This window comes from Hippichthys cyanospilos, chromosome 5, assembly GCF_059441005.1.
Source record: "Hippichthys cyanospilos isolate Australia breed blue-spotted pipefish chromosome 5, RoL_Hcya_1.0, whole genome shotgun sequence".
Classification (NCBI taxonomy): domain Eukaryota; kingdom Metazoa; phylum Chordata; class Actinopteri; order Syngnathiformes; family Syngnathidae; genus Hippichthys; species Hippichthys cyanospilos.
Window position 1 is genome coordinate 7,966,304 of NC_142373.1, and position 17,849 is coordinate 7,984,152.

Here is a 17,849-nt window from a genome sequence, read left to right on the forward strand (position 1 = left end):
GGGGGGGCTATCCACGGTAGCGCCGGGCAACGGTAGAAATAGAAATGTAAAAATATCAAAAAAGTACGTAAGCAAATGTCAAAGATGGAAAAATTAAGCTCAATACTGATATAGAGAAAAACCCTAACCCTAACCCACTTCCAGTAGTTCCATTTGTGGATTGGAGGCCTTGACGAGGCACCGGCTAACAACTTGGTCTTCAATATGACAAAGACTGCTCAGTATTCCTCTCATTTGGCTGAGAGCTCTTGTTCTTTTTTTCCCCTTCTTCGTCTTACTCAATGTTTTCCAACAGAACGTTCTCGCACCACTGTCACCACTGTGGAGGAGCAAGAGGAGACCTACTACACCGGCGTCCAGTTGCCTCACAAAACCAAAACACTTGAACTCATGCCGGAGCCCAAACGTTACGCTTCCACCGTAGAGAAGAAGAAAGAGAAACCGGTGTTTCTCAGCCAGCTGGCTCCAGTGGCAGTGAGCGCCGGGGAGAGGGCCACCTTTAGCGTCAGAGTGTCCGGCACGCCAAAGCCCACCGTTCAGTGGTCCCGCGACGGGAAAGTCATCAAGAGCTCTTCTGTGTACAAGCTGGTAGAGGAAAAGGAGGTGTTCACCTTAATCGTCACTCGTGTCACATCGGAGTACGAGGGCGAGTATTCCTGCACCGCCTCCAACAGGTTCGGCCAAAGCACGTGCACCACCTACCTGGAGGTGAAAAAGGAGGACCTTAGCCAGGCGGAGAAGTGGGTGGAGAAAATGTTTCAGTACACGGGTAAACCTCCGACCTTCTCCGCGCGGATCCAACCGACCAGCTGCTCGGAAGGGGCGGAGGTTCGTTTCCATTACAAAGTCTTTGGGGATCCGGTCCCCAAAGTCCAGTGGTTCAAGGGTACCTCCGAGATCCAGTCCGGTCCTAAGTGTGTCGTTGCAGCCAACCCGGACGGCTCTGGATCCATTACCATTAAAAATGTCAAACAGGAAGACTGTGGCATGTACACCTGCCGAGCTTCTAACCAGTTTGGGGAGGCGTCCAGCGGGGCGGAGCTCGTCGTGCTCAGGGAATCTCAGTCCGTGGTCCGCAAACAGCAGGTCGTGGTCCAGCAAAAAGGCTATAAGGTTTCCAAGACGGAACAGGCTACGGAATCTCGTTTGTACCAGGTCAGCCTGCCGGGCCAGGACAGGGCCGGCTCGGACCAGATGGTTTACACTATCGGCACCGAAGACCGGCAGGTTATTCCCAGTGAGCAAGTGGGATCCCTTACGGAGCTGGATATCTCCGCCGCCACGGTTCACCGCGAGCGGGTGACCCATCAGGCAGCGGTGCTTCAGTCTCTGGAGGTAGAGGAGAGAGTTTCGGAGGTGCCCACACGCCCGGCACGTGTTTCGGCCGTTTCTCAAAAGCAGCTCCACGCGGCGGCGTTCACCTCATCTGTTGAAGAGAGTCAGGACCTCACGGAGCAGCACTGCGACCGCATCCTGAGCCCCGAGATGATTGAGCTTCAGGCGAGGCGGGAGGAGAGGTCACAAGTGATGTCGGCTGTAGCCGAGGAGCTTGTGCCTCTTTCCACCGCCGGCGCCGAGCCGCTGACCGACAGAAAATCCGTGTCGGTAAAAGCGAGAATCGAGCCCAAGCATCTAGTCAGCGGGCATCAGGTGCAGTCACAGTTGGCGGTTCTGAAAGAACAGTCCCGTGAGCTTTCCGGGGCGCAGGAGCAGAAGGGTTACAAAGTGAAAGAGGGGGTGAAAATCTTGTACTCCGCCGAGTCTGCGGAGAAATACGTCATTCCAGAGGGTCACGCCGCTGAGCTAGCAACAGCCGACTCTGCCATGAAGACGTCTGTCAAGCAGGAGGAGCGGCGCCAAATTCTGGCCCCGGTTAGCGAATTCAAACACGCTCTGGCCAAGGAGACCGACATCTCCACGCGGACACCGGCGGAGGAGGCGGCCCTCCTCCGTAAGGACCGCCTGACCAAAGCAAGTCTAACGGCGGAGGAAGTGTTCCCGCTTCGGGCCGAGTCCTCTCAGCAATTGCCGTCTCTGGACAGCGCCACATCCATCCGGTCCCAGGTGGAAGGGGAGCAGCTGTTGCACGTGCAGGTTATCACCGATCAAGACCCGCTCCCCTCCGAATCGCGTTTCACTTGCGAGAAACCCGACACGGAGCAGGCGGGTACCAGGAAAAGTCCCACTTTGTTGCACTCGGTCAGCCAGGATGAGCAGAGGACAGTGGTTTGCGAGGACACTTCTGAGTTTGAGGCCAGGCTAAGTTCTGTTGCCGTTCAACCCAGTAAGGTGTCCCCTTCTCTGCTTCATCTTCAGTCCAGCCAGTCCGTGGAGGCGCTTCCCAAAGAAGGTATTCTAGCGACCGAGAAGCCCGAACGGCAGAAAGCTACGCGGAAAGCCGAAAAGGCCCGTAGTCACGCGGCTGTCTCGGAGGAGAAACTCCAGCTGACCGCCGAGCAGCACTCTGAGCTCAGTTCGTCTGTGGCCGGAGTCCAGTCCCAGCTTCGAACTGAGCCCAGGCCTCAGAGTATTCTCCAGCTGTCCTTCCAGCCCACGCAACTTCCCAAAGAGACGCCGATCACTTCTGACGTCAAGCATCAGCGAGCGTTGGTGCAGAAGGAGGATCGCTGGAATGTGGTGCACCTCAGCGGCGTGGCCGAGAGCCAGGCGATAGAGGCCGGACACGCGGAGGGCCTGGTAGACGTGGACAAAGCCACCTGCAAGATGGCCGTAGAGCCAAAGGTTCTCGCTGAGCCGGTCCAGGTTGAGGAGAAGGAGCGCTCCACCGAGAGCAGTGAAACTCTCGAGGCTGCGGAGCAGGACTTTGCGGTCCAAATCCAGGAAGGCCAGTCAGTCAGGCAGTCCATAATGATGGACGAGAAGCGAGTCCTGACCGGGGAGCGCTCTCAAGAGATCACCAAGTCCGAGTCTGCTCAAGTCACCGCCACCACGCAAGCCCAGCTGTCCATGCTCGCATCAGAATCCAAAGATAGCGTGACTCTTCCCAAAGAGATGACTTTTGTGCTTCAGATGCCAAAACCATCCACTGTCAGTGTGCGTCGCCAGCTCAGAAACGCTCTGCAGTCTGCGGTAGCCAGTGAGCAGCCCGTGTTGCTGGCGGATGTTGTGGGAAGGCTCCGGGCTGCGGAGGCACAGGAAGTCAAAGTCCAGAGAGAACCTAGGCACACACTCTTCACATATCTGATCACGTCGACGGGCGCGCCTTTGGAAATCACCCTGGCTTTCCAGGGCGAGTATCCTCGCACGGCTGACCTCAGAAGTGAACTTCGGGCGGCTTTCCACTCCATCCTACACCAGGAAGCTCATGTTCTGACTTCGGACCAGCCGGGCACAATGCAGCTGGACAAACCTCAGAGGGCACAGGTCTCCTCAGCCCGCTCGAAGCAAGTCAGTTCCTCCGTGGTGCAGACGGTGAGGGTGGCGGAGAGCTCGGTGGACTTAGCCAGAGTCGAAGCTCAAGCGGCGGCCCTTCGGACTGAGTCAAAAACCCCGGTGGAGTGCGCCTCGGCCCTGCAGCAGGTTGTCATCCAGGAGTCCAGGGAAGCGAGGGGGGCGGAGGCCGTCTCGTCGCGGGTCCAAGTTTCCACTGAGGCCCGTGTAGCTTTCGAGCAGTCTGTGATGGTGTCCAGACAAGAGGTGAAGTCAACAATGAAAGGCAAAGCTGAAGGGACCGCAGGGCTTACCGCCGCCCCGCCGCCCACAACAGCCCCCTCTGAACAGGCTCGAGGCGTTAGTGTCACAGATGATAGGATGGAACGGGTTATCAAAGAGGAGATAGCAGTTTCTAGGCCAGAACCGAGAGAACGTCCCCTCATAGTGGCCACTCTGGAAGATGTGACCGTCGAGGAAGCTGCCGATGTGACACTCAAAACCAGCATCAAGCATGTCAGCCAGGTGCGCTGGTTTTTCAATGGCCGGCGGGTGCAAACCGGCAATGAGTTCAAGTGTTTCACGGAGGTCGACGCGCACTCGCTGACGATCAGAAAAGTCGTCAAGGAGAAACACGAAGGGGAATACGTTTGCGAGGCTGAGAACGAAGCCGGCCGAGCCACAACGTCTTCCAGACTCACGGTGGTCTCAAGAGGTTTGACTTCGACCAAAATCAGTGTTCCGTCTTTTCATTCGTTCCCTTCAGTCACGCTTAACGCACTCAGACGTCTTTCGTTTGTCTTTCGAATGTTCACCTTTCGTTCTAACTCGCCTCATCTTGTGTTTGTGCACCAACTGTCTGAAAATCAGAACCGGCACCCCCCCCCCGGGTGCCCGGTGCTGAATTTCGGACAGTTTTCGTGATCTGTCGTTGTCGGTTCTCCACCTGTCTGCGTGCTCCCAAGTCTTCATCTTGGTGGTCGCTTCATTTTTTTACCCGTAGCCTGAACCCAAGCCCGACGGCAACCGCCTGAAAATTAGGTTTCGCGGTCCTAAAGCTTGGGTTCTTGCTCTCTGTTTTATTTTCCTGGCTAGAACTAACATCCGCCATCTGTCTCCTTTTTGACTGTGTTTTCCATCCCCGCCTTTGTCTGACTGACGTTTATCTTCTCTGTCGTCCAGCGCCGCCCGTCTTCAGGCAGAGAATCGCCCCTCTGGAAGTAAACGTGGGCAGCCACGCCAAGTTTGAGTGTGAGATCGAGGAGGCCCCGAGCGTGACCTTCAAGTGGTACAAGTCCGGTGTGGAGATCAAGCAAAGCGAGAAGTACCTGATCGCCAGCCGGCACAACGGATCTTCCCTGGAAGTCTTGAATCCTGTCAAAGCTGATAGCGGAGAGTTCACCTGCAAGGCCACCAACCAGTTTGGCGCCGCCAGCTGCGGTGCCTCTCTGGCAGTCACTGGTAAGGCTTCCTGTTGCAAGCATCTCTTGAGTGAGTGAGTGAGTGAGCGAGCGAGCGAGCGAGCGAGAGAGAGAGAGCGAGCGCGAGAGGGAGAGAGGCAGATTTGGCAACTTTGAATATGGCCTCCAAGGGATTCTCTAACTGCTTTCCGTAGAAATGTACCCGCCGCTTTTCGTATCGAAACCTGAGCCCATTACATCCTATGTGGGAAAAAGCGTCGCCTTCCAGTGCTCCCTCACTGGATCGGCGCCCATAGATGTGGTCTGGCACAAAGACAACATAGCCATCTCGCCCTCCGACCACTACGCCGCGAGGTGCGACAAGAACAAGTACTCGCTGCACATCTCCAAACTTGAGCCCATCCACCAGGGAGCGTACTTGTGCAAGGCGTCCAACAGCGTCGGCGCCGCTACTTTCAGCACGGAGCTCCGGGTTATCAACAAGCCCAAGTTCGTTAAGGGCTTTGAGCCGGTGTCGGCCGCCGTTGGCCAAATGCTCAGGCTGGAGTGCCGGGTGGATGAGGACACCGGCGTGACGGTGTCTTGGACCCGGGATGGTAAGAAGGTCCACCAGAGCCTGGAGTGCAAGCAGGCCTTTGACGACAAAGTGGCGGTTCTGGAAATCGCCAAGTCCAAAGTCAAGGACTCCGGCCTTTACGTTTGCACGGCCTCCAACGAGGCCGGGAGCTCTTCCTGCGAGGCTCCGGTGACCGTTCAAGGTAAGACTTCACTGACTCCTTAGGTTAACGCTTCCAGCTTAACGCTTTGCGTTGCGTCTCCTCTTCTTTGAAAATAACCGCTCCCCGCAGAGCCTCCAAGCTTTGTCAAGAAAATGGACCCTAGTATCACGTGGAAGCAAGGAATAGCCGCTCGCTTGCATTGCACCATCAAAGGTTCCCCGGAGCTCCGCATCCACTGGTTCTGGAACGAGCGGGAGCTGAGCCCCGGAGACAAACACAAAATGTCTTTCGCAAACGGCGCGGCCACGTTGGAGATCGTGAACCTTCTGGTCACGGACAGTGGCCGCTACACCTGCGAGGTGTCGAACGACGCCGGCAGTGAGAGCTGCGGCGCGGCCGTGTCCGTCAAAGGTCTGTCCATGGAGTTGTGGGGAGGGCGGGGGGGGGGACTTATCGCCGCGGCTCGGGAACGCGGACCGAAAATTCGCCATCCGCGATAGCGAGCGCTTACGCTCGTGACTTCTTGTGATACCAGAGCCGCCGTCCGTAAGGAAAGAGCTGCAGACGGTGGAGGCGGTGAAGGGCGCCAGCGCTCAGCTGGAGTGCGAAGTTGCAGGAAGTGCCCCTTTCGAGATCACTTGGTCCAAAAATAAGAGGACTATCGCTAGTGACCACAAATACAAGATCACTTCCCAAGAGTCCATGTTGAGGCTGGAGATCCAGCCCTTTGAGAGCGCGGATATCGGAGAATATCAGTGCATCGTTTCCAACGACGTGGGCAAGGTCACCACCAAGGGCATAGCCAAACTTAAAGGTCGGTGCAACTTTAAGCCCGTTTGACCTTCCCCCTCCGGGCTCCGGCTCAGTCCTCGGCGGCCTCGATCTTTCTGCAGAGCCGCCGACCTTCACCAAGAGAGTGGAAAGCGTGACGGCCGTGCTGGGAAGCGCGTTGAAGCTTCAGGGGACGGTGAAGGGTTCCGCCCCCATCACGGTCAAATGGATGAAAGACTCTGAGATCCTCAGGGACGACGACCCGAACGTCACCATGTCCTTTGAGAACAATGTGGCCGGCTTGTCCATCGGAGCCGTGGCCCTCAGCCACGCCGGCAAGTACCTGTGTCATGCCGAGAACCAAGCCGGCCAACAGAAATGCGAAGCGGCCCTGACAGTCCACGGTCAGATGACATCCGCCACGCGGCCGCCCCTTTGCTCTTTTTGCTCTTTTTGTTCGTCGTTTTGCGAGCGCTGAATGTCTCTCCTCGTGTACCGATCCTATCTCAGAACCCGCCAGGGTCGTTGAACCGGCAGAGTCCATCAGCGTGACGGCAGGCGATTCGGCCACGCTGGAGTGCACCGTCTCCGGAAGCCCGGACCTTAAGGTCAAATGGTTCAGAGACGGCAAGGAGATGATCGGCGGGCGCAAATATAAGATGAGCCAAAAGGACAACGTGGTCTCCTTGAAGATTCTCAAAGCGGAAAAAGGAGACACGTCCGTGTACAAGATGGAGGTCGCCAATAAAGTCGGGAAAGACCAGTGCACCTGCTCCGTGACAGTTTTAGGTTGGCTTTGCTCTGCCGCCATTTCCCAAGAGCGATATCGTGTTCGCGCGGGACTTTGATGTCCGGCCGATCAAATGCGAGATCAGATCAAACGCGATCTGACCTTCCGCACCCCTTTTCCAATCTACTGACACGCGCCGTACCTTGCTTTTCATACGCAGACCGTATAATGCCACCAGCTTTCACCAAGTCCCTCAAACGGGTTGACGGCAACGTGGGCGGCGACGTCTCGATGGAGTGTAAGGTGTCCGGGTCCCAGCCCATCACCGTTGCTTGGTTCAAAGATGAGCGGGAAATTGAGTCCGGAGCCAAATTCCGGCTGGACTTCAGGGAGAGCTCCGCCGTACTGAGCGTCACCCGGCTGGAAAAGGCTGACTCCGGAGTTTATAAATGCAGAGCCAGCAACTCGGCCGGCGCGAAAGAAACCAGCGGCATACTTTACGTCAAAGGTGCGAGGGCGTCCCGCGCCGCGCTTTTTATCCGTTTTTGGCCGCTGCTAAGCGTGTGTTTCTTCCCGCCCCGGGCCCCCAGAGCCGCCGGTATTCACGGTGACCCCCGCCGACCAGGACGTTATACCGGGAACTACCGTTTGCCTTGGGGCCGCTTTTACCGGAACCCCTCCTCTGTCTGTGAAGTGGTTCAGAGAGGACAGGGAAATGGTCAGCGGAGGCTCCTGCTTCATCAAGAAGGAAGCCTCCGCGAGCGCTCTGGAGCTTTCCTCCGTCAAGCCCGCCGACTCGGCTAAATATACGTGCCAGGTGTCAAATGACGCCGGCAAGGTGGACTGCACTGCGGTCCTCTTTGTAAAAGGTGCGCCTTACCCGACGCGCGAACGGCACCGTTGGACGCCGACTTAACTCCCGATCCTCATTAACCTCTTCTCCCAGAACCTCCCGCGTTTGTGCTGAAGCCCGAGGCCACCAAGCTGGTGGTCAGCGGCGACTCGCTCAAGTTGCCGTGCAAGGTGACGGGCAGTCCCGCCATCGCTTTTAGGTGGCTGAAGGATGGCGTGGAGATCAGCCGCGGTCCAAAATACTCAATGTCCTCGGGGGATTCGGTGGCCTGTCTCGAGATAGACAGGTGCGCCGTTGAGGACAGCGGAGATTACGTGTGCGTAGCGTCCAGCGAGGCTGGCAGCGACTCTTGCAGCAGCACGGTCACAATCAAAGGTTTGTCCGCCCAGCCCGGAGCCGGAGCCGCCGCTCCCCTCCGCGCCGCTCCCCTCCGCGCCGCTCCCCTCCGCGCCCCGGTGAAGTGCTCTGTCGATGCGGCGGGCAAGTCAACATCGGGTCTGCTAACGCGTTTTCTGCAATTGAATTCAGTGCGCCGACTGTGTTCCTCCAGAGCCCCCGGCGTTTGCGCGGGTGCTGGAGCCCAAAGATGTGGTCAAAGGTTCTGAGATGATGCTGGAGGCCCAAGTGTCTGGTTCGGCCCCGTTCGCTGTGTCGTTTTACAAAAACGCCAAGCTGGTGAGGAACGATAAGAGACACAGGATAACGGTAAAGGAGGACCTGGCCGCCCTTCAGGTGCTGGCTTTGGAAGCCGGAGACGTGGGCTTGTACCAGTGCGCGGTGGAGAATGAAGTGGGGAAAGCCACTTGCGAATGTCAAGTCACTCTTAAAGGTTAGTTGAGAAGCCCCGGCTTCGTTTTTGTGTTGGGGAGAGTCCTAGGACTCGGCTGTCATAGTCCCCGTTCTATCACCTAGCTCTCCAACTTTGTGACTATCTTGGACTATCGATGCGCTCTCGTCTCCTGTTTTTAATCGTGGCTTTTATTGTTTGAATGATCTAACGCAAGGCGCCAACGATGACTCTGTTGTAGAACCTCCTTCATTTTTGCAAAAGCCGGAGAATGCGAGTGCCTTGGTAGGCAGCGAGGTGTCCTTGCGGTGCACCCTGAAGGGCTCGGAGCCCATGACCGTCACCTGGTTGAAAGACAACTATGAGATGAAGGAAGCCGAAAATGTTCAGATTTCGTACGAGAGGCAGACGGCCCTGCTGCGCATCGCCGAGCTTCACGGCAAGCATGGGGGCAAATACTCGTGTCATGCCCAGAATCAGGCGGGGAGTCAGACCTGCTCTGCCGTCCTGACCGTGAAAGGTCAGTTGTCCTCCGGATCCAAATCCCCGCCCGAAGCTTCAAACGGGCTAGCCGGACCTCGTGTTGCCCGGCCGAACGCGTTTTCGCATCGGTTGCCATTCCGGAAAACCGTTCGGTCACCTCCTCGTGCCGCCGCTCGCATTACGCTCACGCTCGATGTACTCAGTTGCGGCGTGCGATTATGGAGGTACGTTGTTGCCTAAATTGCTAAGCTTCCCTTGATGGGAGAACCGATCGAAAGATTACCGGTAACAAAGTGAATCCGTCGCGGGAGCTTGACATCCGCTGCGAATTTTGTCACGGGTATCGAGCTGGAGAAACTTTGCTGACTTTTGTCCTTCGTGCGCTAGAACCGGCCAAGGTCACCGAGGAAGCAAAGTCCATCAGTGTGACTCAGGGGGATTTGGCCACCTTGGAAGCCGGGTTTTCGGGCACCAAGCCGCTTAAGGCGCGCTGGTTAAAGGCTGGCAAAGAGCTGGTCTCCGGCCAGAGGTACAAAGTACAAAGCGCGGACTCCGGCTCCGTGCTGAAAATCAATAAAACCGATAAAAGTGATGAAGGCGACTACACCTTTGAGGTTTCCAACGATGTCGGTAGCAGTCGGTGCAAGGCCACGCTCACCGTTTTGGGTCAGTTGACAACCCTACCCCCAGAACTCTCGTGGCGGGCTTCGCTTCGGATACAGGCGCTCCCGCTAACCTCTTTGTTTTTTTCCCCGCGTCAGATCAAATCATCGCGCCGACATTCACGAGGAGGCTGAAGCAAAGCGAAGGTATCAAAGGTTCCTTCGCGCATCTGGAGTGCGTCGTGTCGGGCTCGCTGCCCCTCACCGTCCAGTGGTATAAGGACGAGAACCAGATCCGCACGGGCGACAAGCACAAGTGCACTTTCTTTGAGAATGTAGCCTGCCTGGAAATCTCTGACCTGGACAGCAAGGATAGCGGGAGCTACACATGCATGGCTAAGAACAAGGCAGGGAGCGCCCAGTGCTCGGGCACCTTGTTTGTCAAAGGTTGGAAGGACTTTTCTCTTCAGATCGGGTTGAGAAACACGCTTAGCTCATTCGCGATGATGATCCATCCTCCGCTTTTCCAGAGCCCCCCTGCATCATCGAACCGCCACAATCTCTGAACGTTTTGCCCGGCTCCAAGGTCCATCTCGGCGCTTTGGTCTCGGGCACGCCGCCGCTCACCATAAAATGGTTCAAGAACCAGAAAGAGGTCTTGTCCAGCTCTGACTGCCTCGTGACAAAGGACAACACATCCACCTCTTTGGAGCTCTTCTTTGTCAAAACCTCAGACTCCGGCGACTACGTCTGCGAGGTTCACAACGATGTCGGCGCCGTCTCCGCCCAGGCCGCGCTCTTTGTCAAAGGTTCCTGGCCGGCGCCGCTTCTCGTCCCGTCCGTCCGTTCGCGCGCCGCTTAAGTGCTTCCAACAAAAGAGAACCGTTGAGTTAGAAACGACCGTTCCTAAAACACTCAAGCGGCGATAGGCTAAAGTGACAAACGTGAAACGCAAGCTCGAGTCTTCCCCTCCAGGTCTTTCTGACGGACGCGTGTGGTTCTTCCGCTCCGCAGAACCGCCCAAGTTCACGCGTACGCCGGCGCGTTTGTCCGTCATCCGGCCGGGTCAGAGTCAAACGTTTGAGTGCCAAGTGAGCGGCACGCCCGAGATAGACATCTACTGGTTCAGGGAGGGTTCCGAGATCGTCCCGGACAGTCGGCGCAGGGTGGCCTTCGTCAACTCCTTGGCCACCCTGGAACTGCGCGGCGCCGAGGTCGACGACAGCGGGACGTACTTCTGCGAAGCTCGCAACGAAGCGGGAAGCGAGAGCTGCAGCATGGAGCTACGGGTCAAAGGTGGGTTCGGTCGCGTCCCCGAGAAGTTGCCGTCTCGGTGTTTCTCCGATCCGCGGAGGATGACTGCGTCTCGTCGTCCCCGCGCCAGAGCCGCCCGCGTTTGTGCGGGAACTGACGCCGATCAGCGTGGTGACAGGCTCCGGCGCCTGCCTGGACTGCCAACTGGCCGGCACGCCGCCCTTTGACATCACGTGGCACAAAGACGGCAAAGAGCTGAAAGCCAGCGCCAAACACGGCCTCTCGGCGGTTGGCGACACGGTGGGCCTGGAGGTAAACAGATGCGACACGGGCGACGTTGGGGAATACCAGTGTACCGCCTCCAACGAGGTGGGGAGCTGTAGCTGTAAGGCCACGCTGAGCCTCAAAGGTCGGTGCCTTTGGATCTGAACTTGTTCTCCCTCGTGTTAGTCGGCCGCCAGAATTAACGGCCGCTTTCCTCAAACAGACCCGCCCACCTTTACCAAGAGAATGGAAAACGTGACCTGCGTCTTGAGCGAGACGGCGCTCTTTGAGTGCGCGCTGGCCGGCTCTCCGACCATTTCCGTGCAATGGCAAAAGGACGGCAACTGGATTTTGGAAGATCCAAAGATGGAGAGAACGTTTGACAACAACGTGGCCACGCTCAGGATCCCCGCATGCGAAGCGGCCCACAGCGGCTCTTACGCCTGTCAAGCTGCGAACGAGGCCGGACAGGACAAGTGCGTGGCCACCCTGGCCGTCCAAGGTACGCTCGCTCTTCGCCGAGCTCTCATTCGGCATCTGGCCCCGACGCCGTAACCTCGCGACTTTTCCCACTCGCAGAGCCCCCTCGTATCTCAGAGAAGCCCGAGTTGGTGAAGGTGACGGCCGGAGACCCGGTCTGCCTGGACTGTAAGGTGGAAGGCTCGCCGGAGCTCAAAGTGCGCTGGCTGAAGGAGGGCAAGGAGCTGCAGTCCATCAAGCAGTACAAGATGAGCTTTGAGAACAACGTCGGCAGCCTTAAGATTCAGTCGGCGCAGAGAGAGGACGAAGGCGACTACGTCTTCGAGGTTTCCAACCACATCAGCAGCTGCGCCTGCGCCGTCAAAGTGGTCGTGTCAGGTTGGTGTGAAAAGCTCAGAACTCCCCGACATCCGGACCGGATGGTCACTTTGCGTTTCTTCTCCCGGCCGCAGAACAAGTCGTCCCGCCGAGCTTCATCGCTCCCCTCAGAGACGTGCAGGAGATCCTGGGCTCTTTTGTTCAGCTGGCTTGCAAGATATCCGGCTCCGTTCCCATCTCTGTGGAATGGCAGAAAGATGGCGCAAAGATCTCCAGCGGCGTTAAACACAAACTGATTCAGCAAGACAACTCCGTGTGCGTGGAGATTGAGCACTTGGAGGTTTCTGACGCGGGTTCCTACTCCTGCAAGCTCAGCAACTCCGCAGGAAGCTGCCATTGCACCGGAAGCCTGAAAGTCAAAGGTGGAAGCCGCTTTTGGATCGGCGACTCGATCTCTCGGCTTGAAGGTCCGCTTTTCTAACCCGCTCCGTTCCCTTGCTCGTAGAACCTCCTAGCTTCGTCGCCCGCCCCGAGTCCCAGGCCACCGTGCCCAACGCAACGGTGCGTTTCAAAGGGACGTTCAAGGGGACGCCGCCCTTCAGCGTTAAGTGGTTCAAGGATGATTCGGAGCTGATGACGGGTCCGACTTGTCTCATGGGGCTGGAGGGGCCGTCCTGCCTGCTGGAGCTTTACTCAGTGGGCGTCACCCAGAGCGGCGTCTACTCATGCCAAGTCAGCAACGATGCCGGCTCCGCCCGCGCCAGCGCAGACTTGACGGTTAAAGGTGGGACGCTCGTCTTATGTCGCCGCGTGCTGCGCGGCTTCGTCGGCGTTGGCTTTCTTGTCGTCTTTTCGCTCTTTCGCCGCGGCCGAGGGGCGGCTTTCTTCGTTTCTTCAACGGAGAGGCCCCCGTCCTCCAAACGGTAGCCGGTCGGTCGTCGCACCGACGAAGCTTTTGTCCGAAGGCGTCGTCAAGTCTGACGATCCAGAGTCCGATCGCCCGCGCTGAACTTTTACGTATGGCCGTCGTCCGGATGACCGTAATCTTTCCGTCTTCCCAGAACCACCGGAGTTTGTGCTGAAACTCCCGGCTGACAAGTGTGTGAAGAGGGGCGACGCGCTCCGCCTGGAGTGCAGGGTCGGCGGTACCGGACCCATCACCGTCACCTGGTACAAGCAGGACGCCAAGCTGAAGGACGGCGGCAATTGCGGCACCTCCTTTGTTGGTTCCGTGGCCGCGCTCGAGCTGCGCGACGCCGGCTTTGACGACGACGGAGTTTACACATGCGAAGCCCATAGCGACGCCGGCGGCGTCAGCTGCAGCACCACCCTTACTGTGAAAGGTCGGGTTTTTTTCATTCTCACCTCTTAAATTGAGGTAACGTATATGTGCAATGTGGAAGGAAGGCATAATACCTGGAGAAAACCGCACGCTTGGGAAACTTTGCACACAAAAAGCCCAGTTTTTTAACCCAGAACCCCAGAGCCAAGAGGCGGACGTTCTCGCCGCTCGTCCCCCGTGCGTTGACCCCTTTCCGAATTTCAAAAAGACCAAATTCTCACAAAGGCGGAGGGAACGAGAAGATTGACAGTTTTCCGGAATTCGGCCGCAGGCTCCCCGTTCCTCCGTGACAATGCGCCGGTGTTCCCGCAGACCCGCCGTCGTTCATCAGAGTACCTGAGCCGGCAGAGGGGCTGATGGGCAAGGATGTGAGTCTCTACTGCGAGATGAGTGGCACGGCCCCATTCCAGACCAACTGGTTCAAGGAGGGCAAGCCCCTGATGGAGAGCAGAAAGTACAAGATGTTGAGCGAGGGCAGCTCGGCCACCCTGCACGTCACGGGGCTGGAGTCTGCCGACGCCGGCAGCTACGAGTGCAAGGCGTCCAACGCCGTGGGCAGCGACACTTGCCGCACGTCGGTCAAACTCAGAGGTGGGTTGACTTCAAGGCGTCGGGTGCGGCGCCCCGGTTAGATTCCTTCGCCTCTCTGACTGGTTCCTCGCTCTCCGCCAGAGCCCCCGTCCTTCCTGGAGAAACTGCGCAATGCCACGGCGGTTCTGGGACAGGAGGTGACCCTGGCGGCCGCCGTCAGCGGCTCCGAGCCCATGGAGGCGTCCTGGCTCCTGGGCAAGGACCACGTTCTCAGGGACGGCGACAACCGAAAAATCAGCTTTGAGAACCGGCGGGTCTCGCTTCGAGTTTTCGCGGCCGACGCGGCGGCGGCCGGCCGCTATACCTGTCAGCTGCGAAACGACGCCGGAAGTACCGAGTGTTCCGCAAACTTGACCGTGCTGGGTCGGTAACCGAACAATTGTCTTTTTCGTCCTTCCCCGAGCCGCTAACTCAGTTGCGGTTTTAAACACCCGGCGGTCTCCGTGTGTCGCTTGCAGAACCTGCCAAGATCGTGGATAAGCCCGACGCGCTGAGCGTGACGGCTGGCGACGCGGCCGCTCTGGAAGTCAAAGTGTGCGGCACCCCGGAGCTGGTGCCCAAATGGTTCAAGGACGGCGTGGAGCTGGCCTCCGGCAGGAAATACAACATTTCCTTCTGCCGGATGATCTCCAGCCTGAATGTGCTTGCGGCGGAAAGAGCGGATTCTGGAGAATACACCTTTCAGGTCGTGAACGAGGTCGGGAAGGACCTGAGCAAAATTACTCTCACGGTCCTAGGTTGGTGGCGCTTTCTCAAACATTTCAAGTCGCTTTGCCATGAAACCCGCGTGAGCGTCTTTGACTTTTCATCGGGTGTTCTTCGACGTTCGAACGACCTGACAGAAAGGAGTCCGCTTACTTTGACACGTTGAAAAGCCGTTGAGGATAAGAGAGAGAGAATCTCGCCATCGTACGGGCCCTCATTTCGCAAAAGACGTCGTGGCGTCTTTGTTTAAAACAGTGACGTGGCGAGGGAGCTGCGCGGCGACGTTTAAACTCGCCCCGCTTTTTTGTATTGCCGCGACCTTCTCTTGGGTCTCGCGGCAAACGCAAACAGAAAGCGTGAGAAGTGCGCGATCCGACCTTTGTGCCGTCTTCCCCACCCGACAGACAAAATCATCCCGCCTTCCTTCACGAGAAAACTGAAGGACCGCAACGCGGTCGTGGGCGACGGCGTCGAGCTGGAGTGTAAGGTGTCGGGCTCGACCCCTTTCGCCGTTTCCTGGTACCACGATGACGAGGAGATCGGCAGCGGGCCCGCCTACGACATCTCCTTCGGCGACAACAGCTGCACCCTCAGGGTGGCGACCCTCAAGCTGTCCGACTCGGGGCGCTACATGTGCCGAGCCGTCAACGCGGCGGGCTCCAGCGAGACGAGCGCCGCTTTGGTCGTCAAAGGTAAGCGGGGCGACGCGTGTATTCGGGCTTCCCGATTCCCTGTTCGTCGGAATGCCTGCGAACGAGTAACGTACCGCGCGACGCCCCATGCTACAGCTTGAACAACTTCCTGCGTCCGTTATCAAGGAAACACACCTGGAAAATGGCTGTGGGGTTCTTTCGCCGCCGTCATAATAAGATTTGTACCTTTAGTTTTACCAGGCGTTACGATTAACCGGACGGTGCAGTGGAGGAGGGCGCGTGCGTCCTTCTTTCTTTTTTCTTTTTTCTTTTCTGCCGCGACTGCCCATGCTTACGGTGTGGAACGTGTGGAGTATTTCCAGATCGGAGCGCCAGTCGTTACTCGCAAACATCTTGGGTTTTGGTGACAGTCCTCACCCGAGGGAGCAAAACCTCTTCGGTCCATTTACCGCCACGCTGACTCCTTGGTGTCCGCAGAGCCGCCGTCCTTCGCCGTTCCTCCGCAACCGGCCGAGGCCACGCCGGGCTCCGACGTCACCTTCTCGGCCATCGTGAGGGGCAGCGCCCCGCTCAGGGTGAAGTGGTTCAGGGGGGCGAAGGAACTGGAGGCCGGGCGGGACTGCGACTTCTCCCTGAAGGACAACCGGGCGCTCCTGCTTCTCCACCGGGTGGACAGGAGTCATGCCGGCGAGTACACCTGCCAGGTCATCAACGACGTGGGCAAGGAGAGCTGCCCCGTCAACCTCCTCCTCAAAGGTCAGCGGCCATCTGTGGACGGGGAATCTGCTGCGGTACAAAGAGTTTTGCGCTCGGGGGGACTTTTGGATGCGCCCGGTCATGTTGGAAAGGCACCGTCCGTGCGTTTGCGCCTGTCCTCTTGCGCTTTCAGTTAAGGGACTTGAGCATCATCCTCGCCTTCTTTGATGTATACTGCCGAGCTACGTAGGAAGCCTTTTGACCGAGCGTAGCGGCGCTGCTTTGTGCCCGCCGCCAGCAATTCCTAGAAGCCTTTGGACAAAGCGAACAATCCCGGGATAGTCTCCTCAAAGTCTTTACGCAGTAGGGCGCCGCGGCCTTATTTCTGCGCCGCGGGTTCGCCGTAGCCCAATCCAACGTTTCGAGCGCGTCTTCCCACGACGGTGAAGTTCGCGCTACGAAAGGCCGTCCCGCGTCCATATGCACGTCCGGTCGAGTCTCGCCGGCGCATCGTGACTGACAGCCGGCATCCGCTGGCGTTCCTCTTCCAGAGCCCGCTTTGTTTGTGAAGAAACTGAAGGACGTGTCTGTGGAAAAAGGCAAAGCCCTGAGGCTGGAGTGCACGTACTCCGGGACGCCCGAGATCTCGGTGAGCTGGTTCAAGGACGAGCAGCCGGTGTTTGCCTCTTACAAATACAACCTGAGCACTACGGAGAGCTCCTGCATCCTGGAGTGCCTGAGCACGGATGACAAGGACGCGGCCGGGACGTACGCCTGCCGCGTGGCCAACGACGCCGGCGAGGATGAATGCCGGGCCGCCGTCGCCATCCTGGGTGAGAAGGCCAGGCGCTCTCGAACTTTTGGAGGGGCCGGAAGTAGCGGCGCGAGCCCGGGTCGCTTGACTTGGCGGCCGCCTTTTTCTCCTCCCCGCAGAACCGCCGTACTTCCCGGAGCCCCTGGAGCCCATGGAAGTGACGTCCGGCGACGCCGTCTGCCTCAAGTGCCGCGTGGCGGGGACCCCCGAGATCAAAGTGTCCTGGTTCAAGGGCGACGGCAAGGTTCGCTCTAGCGCCGCCTGTCGGCTGGAGTACACCAAAGGCACGGCCTGCCTCAAACTCAGCAAAGCCACCAAGGCCGACACGGGCGAGTACACCTGCAAGGCCGAGAACAAGATCGGGACGGCCGCCTCTACGTGTCGCCTCAGCGTGCTAGGTGGGTCTCGCGCGCCGCTTCCACCGCGCCGTCCCGTCACTCTTTGACGTCAAAGATGCCCGTGGCTTCTCAATCGTCCTTAAGTAGATTGAACGATCGCAAAATGTTACCTTACTATTCCCGAGCGGCCGCTGGCGTCATGTCGGTGAGTGAGCGCGCGTACCGCCGGCGCTACTAGTCGTCCCCGAGAGCTTTGGAAACGCGAGCCGATCTAGTGAGCGATGGGCGTCTTTCCGTCGGCCGTCGGGGCTCTCTGACCGCCGCTCCCCTCCCTCGGTCAGAGGCCAAGACGCCGCCGAGCTTCCCGAAGAAGATCGCGAGCCTCCAGGAGACTTTGGGCTCCGCGGCGCGTTTCGAGTGCCGCGTGGCCGGCTCGTCCCCTCTGGAAATTTCCTGGCTCAAGGACGGCGAAGCGGTGCGGGACGGAAAGGACTTCTCGGCGCTGTACCACGACAACACGGCCACGCTCACCATTCACCGCAGCGAGATGAGACACGCCGGGGAATACGCCTGCGTGGCCACCAATAGCGTGGGCTCCGCGTCGTGCAGAGCCAAACTCGCTCTGCAAGGTTGGCGCC

The 17,849-nt window shown here is 58.3% G+C and overlaps 2 protein-coding genes across 2 annotated transcripts in view; both read left to right on the top strand.

The window, feature by feature from the left end:
• LOC148423286 (titin-like) overlaps positions 1-7,149 on the top strand; it is a 39,928-nt gene extending 32,779 nt beyond the window's left edge. The window contains exons 41-47 of the mRNA XM_088414991.1: positions 296-4,105; positions 4,573-4,851; positions 5,006-5,569; positions 5,660-5,941; positions 6,066-6,344; positions 6,397-6,705; positions 6,812-7,149. Of these exons, the coding sequence (XP_088271117.1) occupies positions 296-4,105; positions 4,573-4,851; positions 5,006-5,569; positions 5,660-5,941; positions 6,066-6,344; positions 6,397-6,705; positions 6,812-7,149 (5,861 nt within the window). The remainder of the gene's footprint in view (positions 1-295; positions 4,106-4,572; positions 4,852-5,005; positions 5,570-5,659; positions 5,942-6,065; positions 6,345-6,396; positions 6,706-6,811) is intronic.
• Positions 7,150-7,259: 110 nt separating this feature from the next.
• The window catches only part of LOC148423288 (titin-like), a 29,362-nt gene continuing 18,772 nt past the window's right edge, over positions 7,260-17,849 (top strand). The window contains exons 1-23 of the mRNA XM_088414997.1: positions 7,260-7,539; positions 7,622-7,900; positions 7,978-8,379; positions 8,435-8,713; positions 8,913-9,191; positions 9,542-9,820; positions 9,916-10,203; positions 10,287-10,565; positions 10,771-11,052; positions 11,141-11,419; positions 11,498-11,776; positions 11,854-12,132; positions 12,207-12,494; positions 12,578-12,856; positions 13,134-13,415; positions 13,727-14,005; positions 14,087-14,368; positions 14,464-14,742; positions 15,115-15,402; positions 15,841-16,119; positions 16,611-16,892; positions 16,993-17,271; positions 17,553-17,840. Coding sequence (XP_088271123.1) covers positions 7,260-7,539; positions 7,622-7,900; positions 7,978-8,379; positions 8,435-8,713; positions 8,913-9,191; positions 9,542-9,820; positions 9,916-10,203; positions 10,287-10,565; positions 10,771-11,052; positions 11,141-11,419; positions 11,498-11,776; positions 11,854-12,132; positions 12,207-12,494; positions 12,578-12,856; positions 13,134-13,415; positions 13,727-14,005; positions 14,087-14,368; positions 14,464-14,742; positions 15,115-15,402; positions 15,841-16,119; positions 16,611-16,892; positions 16,993-17,271; positions 17,553-17,840 — 6,589 coding nt within the window. The remainder of the gene's footprint in view (positions 7,540-7,621; positions 7,901-7,977; positions 8,380-8,434; positions 8,714-8,912; positions 9,192-9,541; positions 9,821-9,915; positions 10,204-10,286; positions 10,566-10,770; positions 11,053-11,140; positions 11,420-11,497; positions 11,777-11,853; positions 12,133-12,206; positions 12,495-12,577; positions 12,857-13,133; positions 13,416-13,726; positions 14,006-14,086; positions 14,369-14,463; positions 14,743-15,114; positions 15,403-15,840; positions 16,120-16,610; positions 16,893-16,992; positions 17,272-17,552; positions 17,841-17,849) is intronic.